The sequence below is a fragment of the Cyclopterus lumpus genome, chromosome 18, assembly GCF_009769545.1.
Source record: "Cyclopterus lumpus isolate fCycLum1 chromosome 18, fCycLum1.pri, whole genome shotgun sequence".
Classification (NCBI taxonomy): Eukaryota; Metazoa; Chordata; class Actinopteri; order Perciformes; family Cyclopteridae; genus Cyclopterus; species Cyclopterus lumpus.
Window position 1 is genome coordinate 4,766,980 of NC_046983.1, and position 19,121 is coordinate 4,786,100.

General features: G+C 43.7%; 2 protein-coding genes and 2 long non-coding RNA genes across 19 annotated transcripts in view; 2 read left to right on the forward strand and 2 right to left on the reverse strand.

Moving 5' to 3' along the window:
• Positions 1–3,567, forward strand: nit1 (nitrilase 1). Its single transcript, XM_034557122.1, has 6 exons — positions 1–825; positions 1,109–1,342; positions 1,570–1,673; positions 1,820–1,956; positions 2,284–2,409; positions 2,499–3,567. The coding sequence occupies exons 1-6, from the start codon at positions 737–739 to the stop codon at positions 2,763–2,765; spliced, it is 957 nt and encodes a 318-aa protein (XP_034413013.1). The 5' UTR covers positions 1–736; the 3' UTR covers positions 2,766–3,567.
• Positions 2,736–7,414, reverse strand: LOC117747709. Its single transcript, XR_004611470.1, has 3 exons — positions 7,234–7,414; positions 4,807–4,889; positions 2,736–2,832 (listed from the first exon to the last, which is right to left on the reverse strand). It is a non-coding gene; the product is annotated as an uncharacterized LOC117747709 (long non-coding RNA).
• clcn3 (chloride channel 3) overlaps positions 4,818–19,121 on the forward strand; it is a 24,006-nt gene continuing 9,702 nt past the window's right edge. For 5 of the 16 annotated variants that reach the window (XR_004611469.1, XM_034557105.1, XM_034557112.1 and 2 more), the window contains exons 1-6: positions 4,818–5,064; positions 9,914–10,095; positions 16,868–17,028; positions 18,237–18,336; positions 18,544–18,731; positions 19,079–19,121. The exon at positions 19,079–19,121 is cut by the window's right edge and continues 80 nt beyond it. Coding sequence is in view for 15 of the 16 variants with exons in the window: in XM_034557105.1 (XP_034412996.1) it covers positions 9,933–10,095; positions 16,868–17,028; positions 18,237–18,336; positions 18,544–18,731; positions 19,079–19,121 (655 nt within the window). In the remaining variant the exon portion in view is untranslated. Of the gene's footprint in view, positions 5,065–8,973; positions 9,038–9,913; positions 10,096–11,413; positions 13,214–16,867; positions 17,029–18,236; positions 18,337–18,543; positions 18,732–19,078 lie in introns of those variants that run through there. The other 11 variants (XM_034557115.1, XM_034557120.1, XM_034557111.1 and 8 more) reach the window with 9 other exon arrangements.
• On the reverse strand, positions 8,611–11,339 carry LOC117747710. The gene is made up of 3 exons (XR_004611471.1): positions 11,224–11,339; positions 10,977–11,052; positions 8,611–9,213 (listed from the first exon to the last, which is right to left on the reverse strand). It is a non-coding gene; the product is annotated as an uncharacterized LOC117747710 (long non-coding RNA).

Genomic DNA, 19,121 nt, shown 5'->3' on the forward strand with positions numbered 1-19,121 from the left:
TTAGAGCTGTTTCACGGGAGCGCCTGTCTGGAAATAAAGTCCAGCAGCCAGTAAAGAGCTGATTTTAATTACTTTGTTCTCTGCTGCGTAGCTTGTGATGTATGATCTTAACCTGTGATAATACATTATAATCTATCTGATATATTTTGTAATATCAAATATATGTAAGTAAATAGCACAATATTCCCCTAGTTACCTACCAGTACTCCTGAAATGTAAAATAGGCTTTTGAAACATATATATCAGCATTTTGAAACTATGTTTTCGCAAAAAACTTTCAATATGCAATTCAATATTCAGCATCACCACAAACTACAACCTCCAGAAGGACCACTAATTGAAATGAAGCAATTCTCTCTGGTGAAAAACTGATATTAATGCAGGATTTATCATTTCCTACAAATGTGTTGTTTGTTTTTATGATGCGATTTATCATTTTGGCAGAAGTATTTATATATTGATAAAAGTACATTTTATAGTAGAAAACCTGTTAAAAAATATCCAAGTGCATCCAAATTCAGCACTTGAACCAACCGAAGCCTTAAAAACGGACTCTTCAGGAAAAGTTTGTCAGACAAAAGCAAATACTCTCCAGCAGGTGGAGGTGGTGTGCTTCCATGTTGGGTTTGTATCCTCTAATGAACAGAAGAAGACAGTTCCTGCTGAACACACACACTGAACCAAACATACAGCGAGTGCTTCTAACGTTGACTAAACGGGCGGGTCACGTGGGCCAATGTTCATGGTCAGGTGCATTTTGGGAACTTCTGCAAAGAATTTGACCTCTCGTCCAGTTTTGAGACAACGGATCAAGCTGCAAAACAGGTGAGCTTATAATCCTGACAAGGGAGTGCATTGTGTTGTCTATCTAACAGCTGTCCCTCGAAACAAGGACCCTTTGATAGAACCTACACTTGTATTGTGTTGATAAAGATAAACGACGAGACTGGAAGTCAGAGCATGAGTTTTTATGCATTTGAAATTCCCCATAAGACAATATAACAGAATGAATACATAACAAAATAACCGGTGCTGTTAATGGTCAACCGTGGTTGTCCTGGGTTCTTCTGTGCTCTGGATATATAACGATAACCTCTCCTCCGTGCAGGATGTCGACCTCACCTCGCCCGGTGGCTGCAGTGTGTCAGATGACGGCCACCCCGGACAAGGAGGCCAACTTCTCTGCCTGTCAGCAGCTGGTGGAGGAAGCCAAGGAGCGAGGGGCCAGCATGGTCTTCCTCCCCGAGGGCTTCGACTACATCGGATCCAGTCAGGAGGAGACGCTGTCGCTGTCTGAGAGCCTGACGGGGGACACAATCTCAAAGTACACTCAGCTGGCCAGGTAGGTTTCCCACTTTGACGGAAATGTCTGTTCAGTTCTGCTCTGAGATCAGATATGTTCCAGTAGGCTGCTCGCTAGAGAGCCAGTCTGGGTTTAGTATGTTTATTATTGTAAATATGTATTCAGTACACGACTGAGTCCTTCAGCAGGCAGTCTCATGTGTCTCACGTGAATAATGGTCACTCGTTTAGGATTTCTTCAGGTATTTTAACCCGTCCTTCTTCCAGGAAGTTGGAAGTGTGGCTGTCTCTTGGAGGATTTCACGAACGAGGACATGACTGGGAGTCCGACAGGCGAATCTACAACAGTCATGTCATAATTAACGATAAAGGTACTGCCCCTTAAACAAGCTCACTTTACGCTCTCTACACACTCATAAAAGTGCTTCCTCACTCCATTGGAATACCTGTCGTCCATGTTGTCCACTGCGTGACCCCGGTTGGTCGACACACTGACACTTTGTCGTTACACCCACAGGTGACGTCGTTTCAGTTTACAGGAAGTCTCATTTGTTTGATGTGGAACTGCCAGAGAAAGGCGTGTCTCTTAAAGAAAGTGCCTTCACCGTCCCCGGGCCGTGCCTTGTGTCTCCGGTCCAAACTCCCATCGGCAAGGTGTCATTTTTAAGAGATCATAATTATCACCAAGTGGAAATGCACATTAGAATATGTTCAGCTCTTAAACCTTAATGCATAATCCTAAATATCTATTATGTTTACATGCAATGCATTTATTTTACTGTCAGGTTTGGAGTGACCTCACTGGAAAAGAAACCCATTTTTAATCAGGAACTTTGAAGTTTTGGCTGTGAGGTTTTCAATTTAAAATTGAGTAAAACAAAACTATACATTCTTCTTTCTCAATTCATTTTTAGATGCACTTTGGCTTTCCAGCTGTGAAGTTTAACTCCACGTCTTTGTGTTGACTGTTTTTACTTCCAGGTCGGCCTGGGCATCTGCTATGACGTGAGATTCCCCGAGTTATCTCTGGCTCTGCGAAGGCATGCGGCCGAGGTTCTGACGTACCCGTCGGCCTTTACCGAAGCGACGGGAGCTGCTCACTGGGAGGTGGGACCAGTCGTGATAAGACCCAAGAGAACCAGGAAGGGAGAACTATGAAACCCAAGCAAACCCAGACTCCATGTCTTCATCCCCAGGTGTTGCTCCGCGCGCGGGCCATCGAGAACCAGTGCTTCGTCCTGGCGGCGGCGCAGGTCGGCCGGCACACCGAGAAGCGGCGGTCGTACGGCCACGCGTTGGCGGTGGACCCGTGGGGCGAGGTGCTGGCCGACTGCGGCGGGGAGAAGCCCGGCGTGGTGCTGGTGGAGATGGACCCGGAGAAGGTCCGCGGCACCAGGAGGAGCATGCCGGTCCAACGGCACCGCAGAGACGCTGGTTTCTATCGCGGTCTGGAGAGCACATGACCGCGAGAGGAGAGCCCGAGCTCTTTTGCTGGTTCAGGTCTACGTCACGCTGCACCACCACAAGCACCTAAAGTCAGTTAATTAATGAGAGATCAAAAGATACATTGATTTCAGCTTGTTTATTAATGAGGAACACCAGGAGGGGACGGTGGAAACATTAGCTCACTGTGAGGAAATAAGCCAAATGAAGCTGTTGATAAATAAAGTGTAAACATGGAGAATTCAATCTGCTCGAGATGAGATAAAAAAATAGTGGAACTGTAGATTATCGGAGTTTATTATCTCAAATGTTCTTTCAATGCTCACTCGGCTCTTCTGGTTTAACTTTTGAGTCTTCACTGCAACAGATAATCTAATTTATATTAATAATCAGCTCAGACCGAATGAGTAATATTACTCACGTTGGTCGATAAATGGAACTTTTGGGTAGTAACAATATTAGAAACAGGAGGAAAATGGTGGTAAAACATTCCTGTTCTGGTTAAATTGCAGATAATATATTGATATTTGGGAGCGAATGGATATGTTCAAATTAGTGAATTAAATCAAAATACTGTCGTGCTGAAGGATTATAAACTCAAAACATCTGAAACAACACCTTCACTTGGTTTGTTTGTCTTCTCTTTCGTAAACAAAATAAAGAGTTAACTTTCTTCCTTCTGCTTGAGGGCAACACATCACTGCCTCTGAATGATGATATCAAATGATGAGATTCTTCTTCTTTTAAATTATATGTAGAATTATTCCTCTTTTTGTGTTCACTTCATTTGTACAGTTGTGTCAGAATCTTCATAATTTGTTGAATAAAGAAAAGAAACTAAAACTAAAACTCTCAACTGTATCTCAGTCTTGATAATGACTATTTAATTGTATTATATATATGTGTGTCTATATGTACGTGTCCATATATATATATATATATATATATATATATAACCTGAATCTGCAAAGTAACTCTCATACACACAATATACAATCAAACTACCGTTACCATAGTTACACACACACACACACATCCCTAAACACCAGAAGAAAGAATATTGCATGATGACATATTGCATATTCCTCCTAATAAAAGCCGTACGGTTTCACCAGTGAGCTCACTCAGCTTTGAGGAGCTCCAGTATTTATAACCTGCGTGTCAGGAGAAAGTTGCGTTAACGTTCACCTGGGAGATCATATCTGGGTTCACCTGCTTCAGCTTTAGCACCGTCTGAGGGAGTTTATATTAAATCCTCAGCTAAGATGCATAAACATTAGTTGAGCGTGAGATGTAGGATGTTCAAGCCGCTATATAATAAAGTGAGATGTAGTGTAAGTAAGTATAAAGTAGTGTAAAATATAAATACTCAAGTAAAGTACCTCAAAATTCAGTGAATGCACTTACTTCCCCTCTCTACTTGTATTGAGTATTTTCAAAGTTGTAGTACTTAGTGCATTTACTCAAGTGTAAATATATATATATGAAGAAAAAAATATATATATATGTAAATATATATAAATATTTATATACCGGTAATCATCTAGCAGCAAAATGCAACATACACATTAATACAGCAATAATAAAAATAATAACACACATATATATATATATATATGTGGGTTTTATTTATATAAATATATATATATATAAACAAATATATATATATATATATATATATATAAATATATATTAAAATAAATATATATAAATAACTAAAAAATATATATATAGTAAAACACTGATGGAGAACATTTTACTGCACAATGAGTCCACCTTTGATTAATTTAACTGATTAGCATATTTCTTTTATTTAAGTAGCATTTAAAATGCATGATTTTTACTTGCAGTGGAGTATTTCTCCAATGGAGTTTTAGTACTTTTACCCAAATATATGAGTACTTCCTCCACCACTGCACACTCCACAGGGCCATGCAGCAACACAGCATATTTCCTCTCTCGGCATGTTTTATCCCAGCCGTTTGATTTGCAGTGACTGGATGAATTATTGATTACCCCCCTCCTCCCCCCTCGCCCCCCTCCCCCTCCTGCCTGTTTTACCGTCACACAGACTGTGGGTGGGAGCTGCTGCTGCTCGCGAGGATGGGAAACAGGAAGTGAACGTCACCGACACAGGAATGGGACTGAAAAAAGAAAACACCATCATGATGAGGAGAATGTCAAATCCACTCGTGTGAGGAAACACACACACACACACTCACACACACACACCAACAAACACACCGTTTCAACCCAACAACAAACCCCCCAAAAAAGGATGAATTGTCGTGACCGAGCTGGAATTGAGGCGTCAAGAAGGTAAGGTAACTTCTTCTTTTTTTTGCGGTTATGACGGTTAGCTCTGTGTATGTGTGTGTGTGTTTTTTATGAGGGGAGACGTGTTTGTGTGTGTGTGTGTGTGTGTGTGTTTGTTTCACCACCCGAGGCCGTGTCTCCATCCCCTTCCCACTGTCACATTTCGTGAGCTCGCGAGGTGGAGATAACCGCACGAGCAAGGCTCGCGAGCGCTCGGTGTGTGTGTGTGTGTTAGCACTTTCAACGGCCGCTTAATATGATAATATTTAGTAGATAAAATGCTCTTTTTTGTTGTTGTTGTTGTTGTTGTGGTGGTGGTGGTCGCGCGGGCCTTTTGGTTAGCTCGCCAAAGGGGGAACCGAGGGCCACGCGAGCCGACATTGTTTGTTTCCACCACGACGTGCTCGGAGGTGACTGTGCAGGGCGCGCGTGTGCGCGCGTGTGCGCGCGTGCTGCACCGGGACCGGGGTCTCCGCCACGCGGACGGTGTTGCGGTTGTTTTAGTTTTAGTTTTATTTCCATCCTCGAGCGTTGGAAATCACTGCAGTCAATGAGACTTTCACACAACTCTTCATATAAGTTTGAGTAATTAATTGCATCTGAAAATGAGACCTGTATGTGTGTGTGTGTAGTCCAATTGAATTGACTATGAAGCTGATTTTTATTTATAATGCAACTTATTTGAAAATGTGAGTCAAAAAGTTCGTTATTTAAAGTGATTTTTCTAATAATGAATCCATTTTTAATATAATATAACATATTAATTGTGATGGCTGTTTTTCACTATTTTTCAAATCAAACAGTCAATTTAGTGTGTATTTATTTAATGTGTATATTTAAAGGGACGAGTAAAGCCTGTAGCATTTACACCTGCCACAAAACTCAAGATAATACAATTGTTTGTTGTAACTCTGATATTTTGTGCAAATAAAATAAAAAATAAAACTAGATTTAGTTATTGAGTTGCATTGGCTGAAGTCACGTACTCTGTTGAATCGATTTTAATATTCACATTTAGTTGTCTGTAAAATGGAAATGTGTTTTATAGCAGCAGCAAGCAAGGTTACATTATATTCAATACAATAACAGAGAAAAGGACCTCTTGCATGTTGGAACCAGCTAGTTTTTGTCATTTTTTGCTTGTTGAATGACGATAATTAAAAAAAACAAAAACACGTAAATCACTGCAAACGTGTCTCCTCACGACACAATTATCAACGGTTATATTTTGTCGTCAAATATACAAAATACATGTTTTGTAACCAAAGACTGTTCACGTCGACAACACGTCACGCTTTAAAAGCAGTTTATTGTTAAACATAAACTCAAGTTAACGTTTCCCCCACTTTTCACCCTTCAGTTATTCTCTGTGTGTGTGTGTGTGTGTGTGTGTGTGTGTGTGTGTGTGTGTGTGTGTGTGTGTGTGTGTGTGTGTGTGTGTGTGTGTGTGTGTGTGTGTGTGTGTGTGTGTGTGTGTGTGTGTGTGTGTGTGTGTGTGTGTGTGTGTTAGTTACACCCGGCGTCTTATTGGATTTGCACTGACTGACTGGTTTAATCAGCGCCGCTGATTGTGTTACGTCTGTCTGGACTGTTTCGCTTCATTAAGCACGAGCTCAAGAGTTTAATTCAAAGGCAGTCGAGACATCTCATTCAGGTGTTCATGCCTCCTTCCCCTCCCGTTTACTTCCTGGTTGGTCAGTTTAAACTCCCCAAAAAACATCTTTCTCATGCTCTTCCTGAACGATTAGTGGCACACACAGGAGTTTTCACTAGATTTGACTCTAGTCTCCTTCTTTTAGTTCTGCTGTCATCGGAATACATTAATATTGTCGGCCTTGAGGAGGCTTGATGAAATTGATTGCTCCCAGAGTCTCATTGACACACACACACACACACACACTGAAGGGTTTCTTGAATGGGCTGCATGTATTTTACTGCATAGCTGCAGCATGTATTATTTATATATTTTTTCATATTGCAGCATTCACTTTGTAAAAGTAGGAACTTCCCCTGTCTTCTGCGAGGCTTGCCTCTTGTTTTGGTTTTTGCATATATTGATTAATATATTAAGTAAGACTAAATTATTCAATGAAAAGATCAATAGATGTAGTCATAACGAGTTCTTCATGGTATCGGTGTGTGTTCCCGTGTATTATCTCCATGTATTATCACCTCCATGGCGGCTCGTCTTCATCAGCTGGTCGGTGTGAGGAGCTGCAGCTGATGTGCTGATCCATATATTGATCGCCTGTCGTCTTTTAATTTTTTTTTTGAAGGATGCGTCTCAAGTTATTGGCCTCCGTCTATCGGAGGAGGTGTGAGCCCGTCGGTTTAAAGCGAAACGCTGAGTCACATCCCGGCAACGGTCGCCCGGGCAACGCCTCCCATAGTGACCAGCTGGAGGAAGATAACGGCCCTCGCTGCTCAACTAGTTCCCTCACTGTTGAGTGTGCTGACATCGACACACACACACACACACACACACACACACACACACACACACACGCCTCCAGACTCTAGGCTCCGTGGCGTAATTACAGTTTTGGTTACCGTTGCAAAGATTGAAGGGAAACCCGAATGAGCTTCCATGATTATAGCTTTCTATTGAAATGTCACCAGCGGAGAGAGAAATGGCGACAAAAGACGTCACGTCTAATTTAAAGCAGCCGTCGTTAACGGGCAACTCAGAAGCCTCTCAGGGTTGCTATCATGTGACTGGATTTATTTGTGAGAGGAGAGTGACTTTTACTGAAATACATCCAAATTGGAGCTTGAACTATGAATTTGTGTAAATATGCAGTGCACAGCAGCCACAGGGCTGTTTTTTGGCAGTTTAGAAACGTTCCACATATGAAATAATGCCTTGAAACTCACTGTTTTTAAACATTTGCACGTAGAAAGTGGAATCCATTCAGGTCGATATGAAGGCAGCTTAGAAGTCTAGGCCCAGGGATTTTTCTTTCCCAGAGATATCGAGGGATATGGAGCCGCCTGTCAGAGCGTAACGGATTAGTGAAGGCTGCGGGGGCACATTAAATATCTACTATCTTTCTCCTAAACTCTCTTCCTCTTTTTCACTTCAAGACGGATATTCTATAAATATCTTCAGGCTATCTTCTCCTTTTCAGGAGTCCTTGGACTGTCATTGTGCTCGGGGCCTGGTGGGGGATCCTTTTGAGGTCACGTTGGGCCACATTGTGGTGTAGTTACCACCTCCTCCCACAGGGGGGCGAGGTTTGAGCACCGGTGAAGTGCTGTGTGTTGTCGGCCACTTTTATTCCCATAATCATGCAGGATGTCCATGTGTCATTGTAATCCCTCTTTCTATAAATACACCACTTGTATGTGCAGCAATCAGAACGTTAAAAATGTTAACTTTATTATCTTAAAATAAAATAAACAAATTAAGAAACAAAGAATTACAAAAGCTGTAAAGCTCATTCCTGAATATATGCACTACTACCAACGTGGAGGAGGAAGTCGTCCCCAAATATCTTCAGATTTTATTGTGTATTTAAATGACAAAATGTAACTTTTATAGCATTTACAAAATTGCAGACAAACTTCAGTCACTAAACGGTGACCAGTGTTAAGCACCCAGTTGTTTTAGATTATTTAAATTAAGATAATCTGATGTCATCAGTCAATACGAGTTCTCTCATTGTCACTTTTCTACAAAAACAACATTAATTTGAAGAATGTCTCAAAGAGGACAAGTCTGTTAATCCAAAAAACAAATTTCAACATCCGAATCTACACAATAGAAGACGATGCTTTATTTTATTGGTCCATAAAGGTTTATTAATATAATATTTATTATACAGATAATGGGGATTTAATAGAGAGAAAATCATTTCAATTTAAAGCCAGGTTATAATGTAGAATAACGTTCCTTTTTCTTTGTCACACCAGCTTAGCTGAGATATTGCCTTCCATGTCACAGCAGACGTGATGATGAACCACAGGTGAATCACAGGTGGGCTCTCTTCTTGTTCCCGATCGCTCCCCCTCGTGTCTGGGATGGCCGACTGACATTCATCCTTCACTCTGATGGATGTCCTGCGTCCCTTCCCCCTCGTTCTCCACGCACACCTCCTTTCCCTTTTCGGTTTCACTTCCTCTTCCATCACCGGGTTGATCTCTCGATGTTGTCTGCACAGATTTGTGTTTGTCTGTATTTACCTGTTTTTGTTGTCGTTGTTGACAGGAATACTTAGAAAGCAAATGTACCTACGAACCCTGTTTGTTGAAACACAACACAGGAAAAAGAAGATAAAAAGATCTGAAATTGATATACAATAAGGGCTGGGTTTGTGAGAGGCTCGCAGAAATTTAAGTCGGTCATCGAAAACCATAATGACTAATAATATAGTGCATATTTTGATCTTGTGATAACTTCTCTGGTAAGAAGAAAGATGGAAAACGGGTAAAACTCTATTTTGTATTTCTTAGTGGGAACTTCTCATGGAACTTCTCATGGACGCCTGCTTCTTTTGGTTTCCCAGTGAAGGCACCAGTTGCCTCATTCTCCCAATTTAACTGGACAGAAATGTGACGGATAACATGAGCTTTTTTTTGTTTGTCTGGAAACCGGTTTGTGTTTCGATCCTCTCTGCCGGACCATGAATGTCTGTCCCGACTATTCATCCATCACGGCCTCACTGAGCGCCCGTCCGTCTCCGTCGTTTGTTTTTTCTTCTGTGAGTCGATGTGCACGTTGACATCCCGCCCGTCTCCTCCGTGTACCTGACGGACCCACTTCACCTCGCAGACTCTTGAATCCAGCATCCTCACAACACGGTGTGTGTGTATCTCCACCACCCCCACCCCTCCTTCCCTCCTTATCATCCAGGGCACCGGCGCGTTGCTAAATGGAGTCGGAGCAGCTGTACCACAGAGGCTACTGCAGGAACAGCTACAACAGCATCGCCAGCGCCAGCAGCGACGAGGAGCTGCTGGATGGAGCCGGCGCCGTCATGGACTTCCACACCACCGAGGACGACAACCTGCTGGATGGGGACGCTGCCTCCCCAGGTAGGGAGAACAGGATGACCCCCCCCCCCCCCTTCATTCATCCCTCCCCCCAAGCTGTTTCATTGGTTCTGGACCTTTTTGCGCTTTCCATCCATGACCCGGGCTTGACGGAAAAAAAAGAACCTCACCCTCCAATCAGATTGGACCTTTCCTTCAGTTCTCAGCGGGCCCGATTCTCTCTCTCTCTCTGTTGCTGCGTCTTCGAGTCCGAAAATCGAGTTTGTCTTCATGACTAAGCTGCTCTGGTTATGAGTCAGCACACCGCTGATGTCGAGACGCAGCAAGTGTGTGTGTGTGTGTGTCGCTCTGCCATCTGCCCCCCCCCCACCCCCCCACCCCATCATCTCCATCCACACCCATCAGCTGCTCTCCATGCCTTGTCTTGTCACACCCTGCAGACACCGGCCGCCATGATCCGGCCGCTATGATCCGGCCTCACGAATGGTTATAAAACTATATAATCATATTGAAATGAACCGTATCTCATGGTCTTCATTCAGGTGCTGGCTCAGGTGACCTTCGTGAGACCTCTAGCTCACAGAATGCGTCTTTGTGACAAAGTAAAAACACTAGCTTTCAACCAACTCTCATGGTCTTTATCGGCGTATTTAAAGATGTTCGGGGACTCAAGGACTAGTGAGATTAAATGAAAATGCAAACTAACTGTAAAGATGTGTTCGCCCATTCAAAAGCTAGGTGCTCATTAAAGTTATTTGTTATCTTCATTTTATTTTACTAATTCATTGATTGATTAGTTTGTGAAGTCTTTGTAATCCCTCTTTGCATTTAAACATCGGTTAACTCGCTGCTTTATAACCATGTGTACGGCTCTTTAATGACTCTTTGCTTTTTAGTATTTGAAGTTGTTTTTGTTACTTTACTTTGTTCCGCTGTCTCGACCCGGTCACCTTTTCTTTTTTTTCCTGGTTCCTCCTCCGCCTGGTGGCCTGGTCTTTCCTGTCCGGTAGCAATGAAACATAGGTGGGTGTTTAGTATAAATACAGACGCGGGGCAGAGCCTCTGTGGTTTTTCTTGTTCTGTATTCATACGTGTTCTAAAAGTGATCTCTTCCTGTGTGGCTGCCGTCCATGCTCGGTGATTACAAACCACTCATTCCACTGCAGTCACCTGTTTCTCATTCATTCACAAACTCAGTGGCGCTCTGGACTGATGTACATCTGCTGCATCTGTTTGTTCTTCCTCGTCTGACTGAAACCGCTGATTCCTCTCTTTTTGTTGTTGTTTTGGCTTGCAGCTGATTGGACAGATGAGGGGTAGAGGGGGGGGGGGGGGGGGGGGGGGGGGGGGGGGTGAGAGGTGTCAGCTGAGCGCTCCAAAAAATTTACGATTTGGAAAATGTGCTGGTTTGTTTTTTGAGTGAAATCCATGTGCTCTTTGAATGCCAAACTTTAGCAAACTGGTGTGTGTGTGTGTGTAAGTCTGTCTGTTAGCATCAGCTGCCTTCATTTGAGCAGGTTTTAAAGATGCAATGTGTAAAATAATAATTAGTTTGAAGGGCTGTCGTCGGAGTCAACTAGTTGCCTGTTGCCACCTCTCTTTACTATGGCGCAACCTTTTTCACTGTGTGCCTAATAAGTCTTATAATATATGTATGGTGCGCCTTTTTCATAGCTACTCCTGTATTCGTTTGCCTGGGGCTCCACCCTCCACTCTGTCAGTCTTTATGGGTGCGTGACACCCGACATTCCCGTGAACCAGTTTGTCTGCCAGCCGGTGTGAGCTTCCGGAAAATCTCTGGTGTTGCGGCCGGTGCTATTTCTGTGTGGTGGTGAGCGGTGGGTTAACTGGAGAGCGCGTAAAGCCCTCCTCCGGGCATGGGCGGCTGGCTCGCCCCCTCTGGTCCCGTGGAGATTTTGTTTTCTAAAACTTTCTGTTCGCTTGGAGGAAGTAAAGCAGAAACATGGAGCGATGCTTTGGGAAATGCGGGTCCTTGAACTGAAAAAAAACTGATTTATTCCGTTTCCTTTTGAACTCACTTGATTACGTAGACTGGAGAGATTTTTCCTGTTGTTCTTTTCCGCCGGTTTGATGTCCCGACTGGGACTTGTCGATCAGGGAGGTAACAGACGATGGCTGACATCACCTGTGTCATTGCCTAGCAACAAGAGCCCCGCTGAGAGGTAAGGGAGCCTGGAGGTCTAACGTTTATTTTTCTATTATGGTGAAAACAAAAAAAGTTGAAGTCACGGTCCCGAGAGCTGCATTGTTTTAATAAATAATAATGAATAACAGATGATCGCACCAAGTTTACAAAACACTTGAAACAACGACTAACTTTGTTGGACTCGCTTTATTTAACCCATGAAATCCACTTCAGTTCAGATGGATTTGGAAAGTAGATTGAAGACACCATTGTTCACAGAAATAAGATAAGGAAAGCAGGTATTCACATTCTTGGAGCTGGAGCCAATAACCTTTTACCTATAAATATCAAAATGGTTGCAAATTGTTTTTTTTTGCTAATCAACTGATTGACTTATATTTATAGCTTTATTTTCATTATCCACAGTATAACTTCCATTACTTTTTACTTCGACCCCCCCCCCCCCCCATGCACTGCTCAGAATAGAATATTCCATTTCAGAGCTTGCCCTATCAAACACACACACACACACACCCCTCTGGGTCCAACATGGTCTCTCCCACCCAGGCAGTGCTCACTGATCTCCCCTAGCAACCAAGCAGGCAAGGCTGACCGGACTTGTGTGCTCGTCTTTCCCCTTTCAGTGTGTGTGCGCGTGTGTCTGCGCGTGCGTGTGGTGACATCATCAGCTCCGACAGTCAGCTGCTGCAGTGGAGGGAGAGCAAGAGAAAAGGATGGGGGAGGGAGAGAGAGGACACACACACACACACACTCTCTCTTCCACTCAAACACACACACACTCACTCCCCCGCTTGTCTTCCTCTGGTAAACATGGCAGCGGCTGCAGCGACTAACACACGCAGCGAGCAGTGCGTAGTGAAGCCTAGCTTAGCGTAGCCTAGCCTAGCCTCGTCTCAACTGTCAACATGGAGGAGGAGGACGCAGCGGCCGACCCCTATTTGCCCTACGACGGGGGAGGGGACACCATCCCCCTGCAGGAGATCCCTAAAAGAGGTACGCCATGTCCCCTCTTCTGTCTCTTCCTCCGTTTCCCCTCCTTTCCTCATGCTGCTGTGATGACAGAGGCCACCCTCCTCCTCCTCCTCCTCCTCCTTGTGCAGTGCATGTGGCCATATGGCAGGCCGACGCGGTGGCTCCATCATGTTGTTGGTGGAGGCGTCTGAAGGCGGAGTGCCAGTGTGGATTTGAAGCTGCCATTGCTATTGACCGCATGTCCATTGGGAGCCACCTGCCACCAGCTCCTTTCAGCATTCCCCCCTCTGTAGATGATCAACCACCAGTGTGTGTGTGTGTGTGTGTGTGTGTGTGTGTGTGTGTGTGTGCACACGTCAGCCCGAGATAATGAGATAAAGAGGGAGCTGGGTTAGCGTGAAGGCTTGTGCTCGGGCCTTGTAAGCAGCGGCGACTGAAGGCAAAACACCACGGGCATCCATTTTAATTTCCCCCTTCGGACTCGGGCTCCGGCTGCTGCAACACGTGAACCGGACGTCGTCGTCGGCCCCCCCCCCCCCTCTCTGTCGGGACACCTGTTGGCGTCACGCCACACGCATAACGAGGTCCTCGGGGGTGAAGGCACGCAGCTTATTAATTTTTTTCCACGACACAAATCCTTGTTTTTCTCTCCCCCGTGTGGCCTTCGGGGAGTTCTCTTTCACTCGGTTCCTCCAGGCCTTGTTAGATTCTCACGGTGAGCGAGCAGAAACAAAACGAACCCCCCCCCCGTGAGTTCATCGCAGCCGACATCATCTTTGTGCAAAGGGAGGTCCCCAAATTCAAGCTTTTATTCTCTCTCTCCTTGCAGACCCACAGAGCGTAGTCCTCTCCACATCCAACCCCCTCTCGCTCTCTTTTTATTCTGCCGGCTCTTCACGTAGAAGCTCTACCCGTGTGGCGTCTGTTATGTCACGATTACAGGAGTTATGATCCAGATGTGCTTCAACAACCTGTCGACCTATAAATGGAGCAATTGTGGTTGCTCGAAGGTAATTTACCTTAAACGCTGTGTCCTCGTCTCAACTCTCTTGAAACCAACGCGTCATATCTAAACGCACACGGCTCCACACTCCTGACTCGACTGATGCGTGCCAGTCGTGGTGCATCATCATCATCATCATTATCATCATCAGGCGGTCTCCATTATCTCATCAGGTTTTTCTTGCTGGAAGCTGTAAATGTTCCCATCTCGGTGAAAACCATTCGACTTGTGAGCCAGAAATGTTGCCGTAGTTACTGCCGCAGTCTCGTCGTTGTCTTCATCTGCATTTTAGTGCAACTTGATTTGAAACGAGGCAATCATACGTTTGCCTTTTTTAGTCATAAAGCACCTAAGTCTCTTACGTAATATATCTTTATGTTTGTGTGTGTACTCTGCATTGAGAAATGCCTAATGTCAGTAAAAAAACAACTGTGTCGTTAAAGGTTTCTACTAGCAACAAAATATTTGACTAAAATATGAATAAATAGCCGTTTTTTAATTAATTGAACCAGAATCCAAAGTAACTTCTTCAGGGTGGTTTTCCCAATCTGTCTATCGATATGTTCAAAAAGGCCACATCTCAGTCCAAAAATACAGACCTCCATATCAGACCACACGCACACGCACACGCTAATAAGCTGCACTTTCTTCCAAAGGCTGTGTCGTGGAAAACAGGATTTATCTTCCGCTTATGTCTCGGTTATTGAGGATAATAAAATCAAATGTCGCTTTATCCCCCAAACCAAGATGTTTTAAAATTATAAAGCATCATCTGATTCTCTCCATTTGTTTTGAGTGCGTTTAGTTGTGCAGCTCGTTTATTAAATAGGGAAACACCTTTTTGTATTGTTACATCAGCTGCGGTGTAGTTGATGTTGTTTTATGATCAGTTTTACGGGCCCTGGTCCTGAGGGATTTTTTTTTAATGTTTAATCTAAGAGTTCCCACTATGAATGAGGCCTTGTTTGCTCGTCGTGACCCTGCCCCAGTTGTGTTTACGCTCGGGGGGGATTAACAATGTATTGTGGACTGTTCAAGACTTAATATTATTTCTGCATTCACTGAACGTTGAGGTTTCTTTAGCTTCAGAACCCGTCACTAATTCATATTTTAACATTACCATTTTATTATATTATCATTGCCAGCTGTAGTCATCTGATAAAATAGTTTAATTTGACCAGAGGAAGTCGAGATGGCGCGTTACAAACTAACCGTAAAGCATTTGAGGTCGGTTTCAAAGGGCAAGTGAGTTACAATTAATTTAAGAATGACTATTAAATTGTGTCGTATTGAAATGGTCACTTTGTAAGAATTACTTTTACATGACATGCAAAATAATAAAATGCCTAGCTCGTGTCTCTTGTTGGTAAATATTCAAAACGTCAAAAATTGTCTCATCATCCGGCGTCCGATCTCTCCGTGTGATAAACTACCCACAGGTTTCCCTTTTTTTTTTGTGCTTACGGAAGCTTTAAATGATGCCGGTAACCATATTCGTAAGACTGGTACATTTGTCACTATTCGGCCCATTTTCATATGAATTAATCTCAATGTTTTTTTTTTTACGAACGAGCGCAGACGGGATGAAGAAGTCGTGACGTCGTCCACGTAATCATTTTGACACACAAGCGGTGTTTTCCCAACCTCTCTTTTGTCCTCGGTACACACTGAACTGCCTTTTGTGTCGCGCATGTTTGCAGGGCGTCACGAGTGGAGTGGGAGGATTGGACATTTCAAATGTCAGAGGGCCTAAATGATCAAACCGTGCATTTTACAGCTGAAGAGACGCTTGTGCTTGACTATCGGACCACACAATGAATCACAAGGACAATAAGACGGTTTTGAAGAATTTAGCTTGTCCCCTAATTGTAAAAATACGACTATTTCTGGATCATGCAGCCATGAAAGCCAGTGAGGTTTTCCAGATAACAGGCTGAGATCATTCTGCTTCTCCTCGCTCTGTTATATTGTGTGTGTGTGTGTGTGTGTGTGTGTGTGTGAGTGTCTATGTTTGGCTCACCCTTCTTTTCTTGAATCTGTGCATCCAGACGAGGTCAACCAGAGACATTTAGTGTCTCATGTGGTTGTTGTTGTTGTGAGCGTTAGATAATAATCTATTTATAGCATCGGGACAATCTTTTAACGAGCCGTGGACAACGGTTGCATTGTTTGTTTTTTGTTGTTGTTTACACAACTAATCGTACTCGTGTTGAAGTCATTGCTGAACTAACTGCCTCAGGCCTCGTAACCAGGGGCGATGGCGTTGTCTGGCGGCCCAGAGGCCGATGCAATCAGACCGGCGCTAATGAGACAGGCGAGCATACGTTTAGTAAAGGCTTCAAAATGTAATATACATACAATAAACACAAGTGTTTCTTTTTAGTTTTCACACACACAGATTTCTTACCTATGATTATTTATTTATATATATATACCCTGCAGGCTCTTGACATGACATGGTTCCTCTTTTTCAATCAAACCGTTCCCTGAAGGATCTCGTCCTGAACACTGTATTTACTTGCACATTAAAACTCAAAGTAAAGAAGTCAGACTCTCATGTGCATAATAATAATAATAATAATAATAATAATAATAATAATAGCAATAGCACTACATTGCTGAACCATGAACTCCTTCTCATGACCCTTTTCCTTCTGTCTTTTCCTCTTCAGGGTCTAACTACGTCATGTCTAACGGGGGCGGGGCACCCAGCAGCACCACCCACCTGCTGGACTTCCTAGAGGAGCCCATCCCTGGCGTCGGGACCTACGACGACTTCCACACCATCGACTGGGTCCGCGAGAAGTGCAAGGACCGCGAGCGGCACCGGAAGGTGAGGAGACTAGCGAAGTCGCCTTAACGGCCGCCGTGTGCTTCAAAGCGAGCGCGTGTGTTTCGGCGTGACCCCTGACCCCCTGTCGGCTTAAAGAAACCGGTTTGTCGACACTCTGGTCCTCCAGGAGAGACCCCTGAGACCGTTCGCCGTCACTACATAATAATAAATAACGCTTCTCTCGTGGCGTGTGGCCTCGCCTCGAAGCACACGGAGGCATTCGGCCTTCAGACGTGGGATTGGTATGTCAAAGGGTTTGTGCTGCTCAGAAAAGTGAAAAACAATCCTCTGCGGAACTGAGGAAGTGATGTATAACACACTTCCTGTGGAGCAACAGTTTGTTTTGGGTTGCACAAAAGGTCAGAGGATCAGCAGTTGTAGCCTAACAGGCTTATCAGGGAGGGGGAATCGTCCAATCAACCTACAGATACTGCAACAAAAAGAAGAAGAAAATGATTAAATATCAAAGTTTTCTGCAACAACAACAAAATAAATAAATAACAAAAAATATATTTTTATATATATATAAAAATATATTTTTTTTTAAATGTAGGTTTTCTGCAACAAAAATATATAAATAAAAAAATAACAAAAACACAAAAAATATATATATATATATTTTAAATAAATAAATGACAAACCCAAAGAAAAAAATATATATAAATAAATAAATATTATTTATTTCTAAACGTAGTTCGACAAGAAAAATAAATCCTCGATTTGGAGCTTTCTCGAGCATCTCCCGGTCTTCTTCCTCAGCGTGAACTCATGAATGAATCGTAGTGGACGGACACAAATAGACCGCTGGCTTCCTGCCCTCCACGTCCAGGTCACAGCCCCTCTGTCAACACTTCTACCCAAATATTGACTCAACGTTACAGCCTCCTGGAAGCGACGGCTCTGAGAATTTAAATGTTATTTGAGTACCTTTTCAAACAGTTTTTTTATTTTTTATATACCTGGTCTCGCCTGCTTTACGGGAATTTTATTGTTTTATTGAAGCCACGGTGGAAACGCAGCCACTAGAGTAGATGACTGAATGGCTTATCATCAGGGAGTAGCTATAAACCTTTGACCTACTTGCATTACTGCCACTTTAAGTCATTTGATGATGTTCAACTCGTGATTCTAAATGTATTTTTCTGTGTTTTTTATGCATTTTGATTTTTGTTTTTGTTTGCTAACTTGTGTGTGTGTGCGTGTTTTAGATCAACAGTAAGAAAAAGGAGTCAGCATGGGAGTTCACAAAGAGCCTGTACGACGCCTGGTCTGGGTGGCTGGTGGTGACACTCACCGGCTTGGCCTCAGGTAACCCCCCCCCCCTCACACACACACACACATACACACACACACATACACACACACACACACACACACACACACACAATACAAACGCACGCGGCCGTTATCTCCTCTGCTGGACAGGCAAATATACCCAGTATGCTAACGGCCTCTTCTTTCTCTCCTCCCTTCCTCCGCCCCTTCTTTCCTCCCTGGTTCCCTTCTCCCCGCCAGGTGCTTTGGCCGGCCTGATTGACATTGCTGCTGATTGGTTGAACGACCTGAAGGAGGGCGTGTGTCTGAGCGCCATGTGGTTCAACCACGAGCAGTGCTGCTGGACGTCCAATGAGACCACCTTCGCTGAGCGGGACAAGTGCCCCCAGTGGAAGAGCTGGGCTGAGCTAATACTGGGCCAGGCCGAGGTAGACTAACACATGTCGGGGACAACCTCGAAACATCCTCCATGTTTACAGTCAAATGGACATTTACATGTTAGACTCTCTGCTGCTTTGAGTCACTAATTATTAGTTACTTTTTTAAATCGCTATCTTCAGTGAATCTCAACCCGGCAGGCTTTTAATTTGAAATATGCAGGAAGTATTGAGAATCAATTTACCAGCAATACCACACAAAAAAAAACATATTTCTGTTTAAAATGTATTAATCCACATCCAGACTCGCTCTCAGTCACACATGCTTTAGGACGATGACATTTCGGTCCCAGTGAGTTTCATGGGTTTGACTCCTCCCCTTCCTCACCTCTCTGCAGGGGCCCGGCTCGTACATCATGAACTACTTCATGTACATCTACT

Bases quoted from the DNA above. Each gene is read 5' to 3' on its own strand.
- nit1 (XM_034557122.1), top strand. From the start codon at position 737: ATGTTCATGGTCAGGTGCATTTTGGGAACTTCTGCAAAGAATTTGACC. The intron at 1,674-1,819 runs GTACTGCCCCTT...TTACACCCACAG, and splicing joins TGTCATAATTAACGATAAAG to GTGACGTCGTTTCAGTTTAC. The intron at 1,957-2,283 runs GTGTCATTTTTA...TTTTACTTCCAG, and splicing joins TCCAAACTCCCATCGGCAAG to GTCGGCCTGGGCATCTGCTA.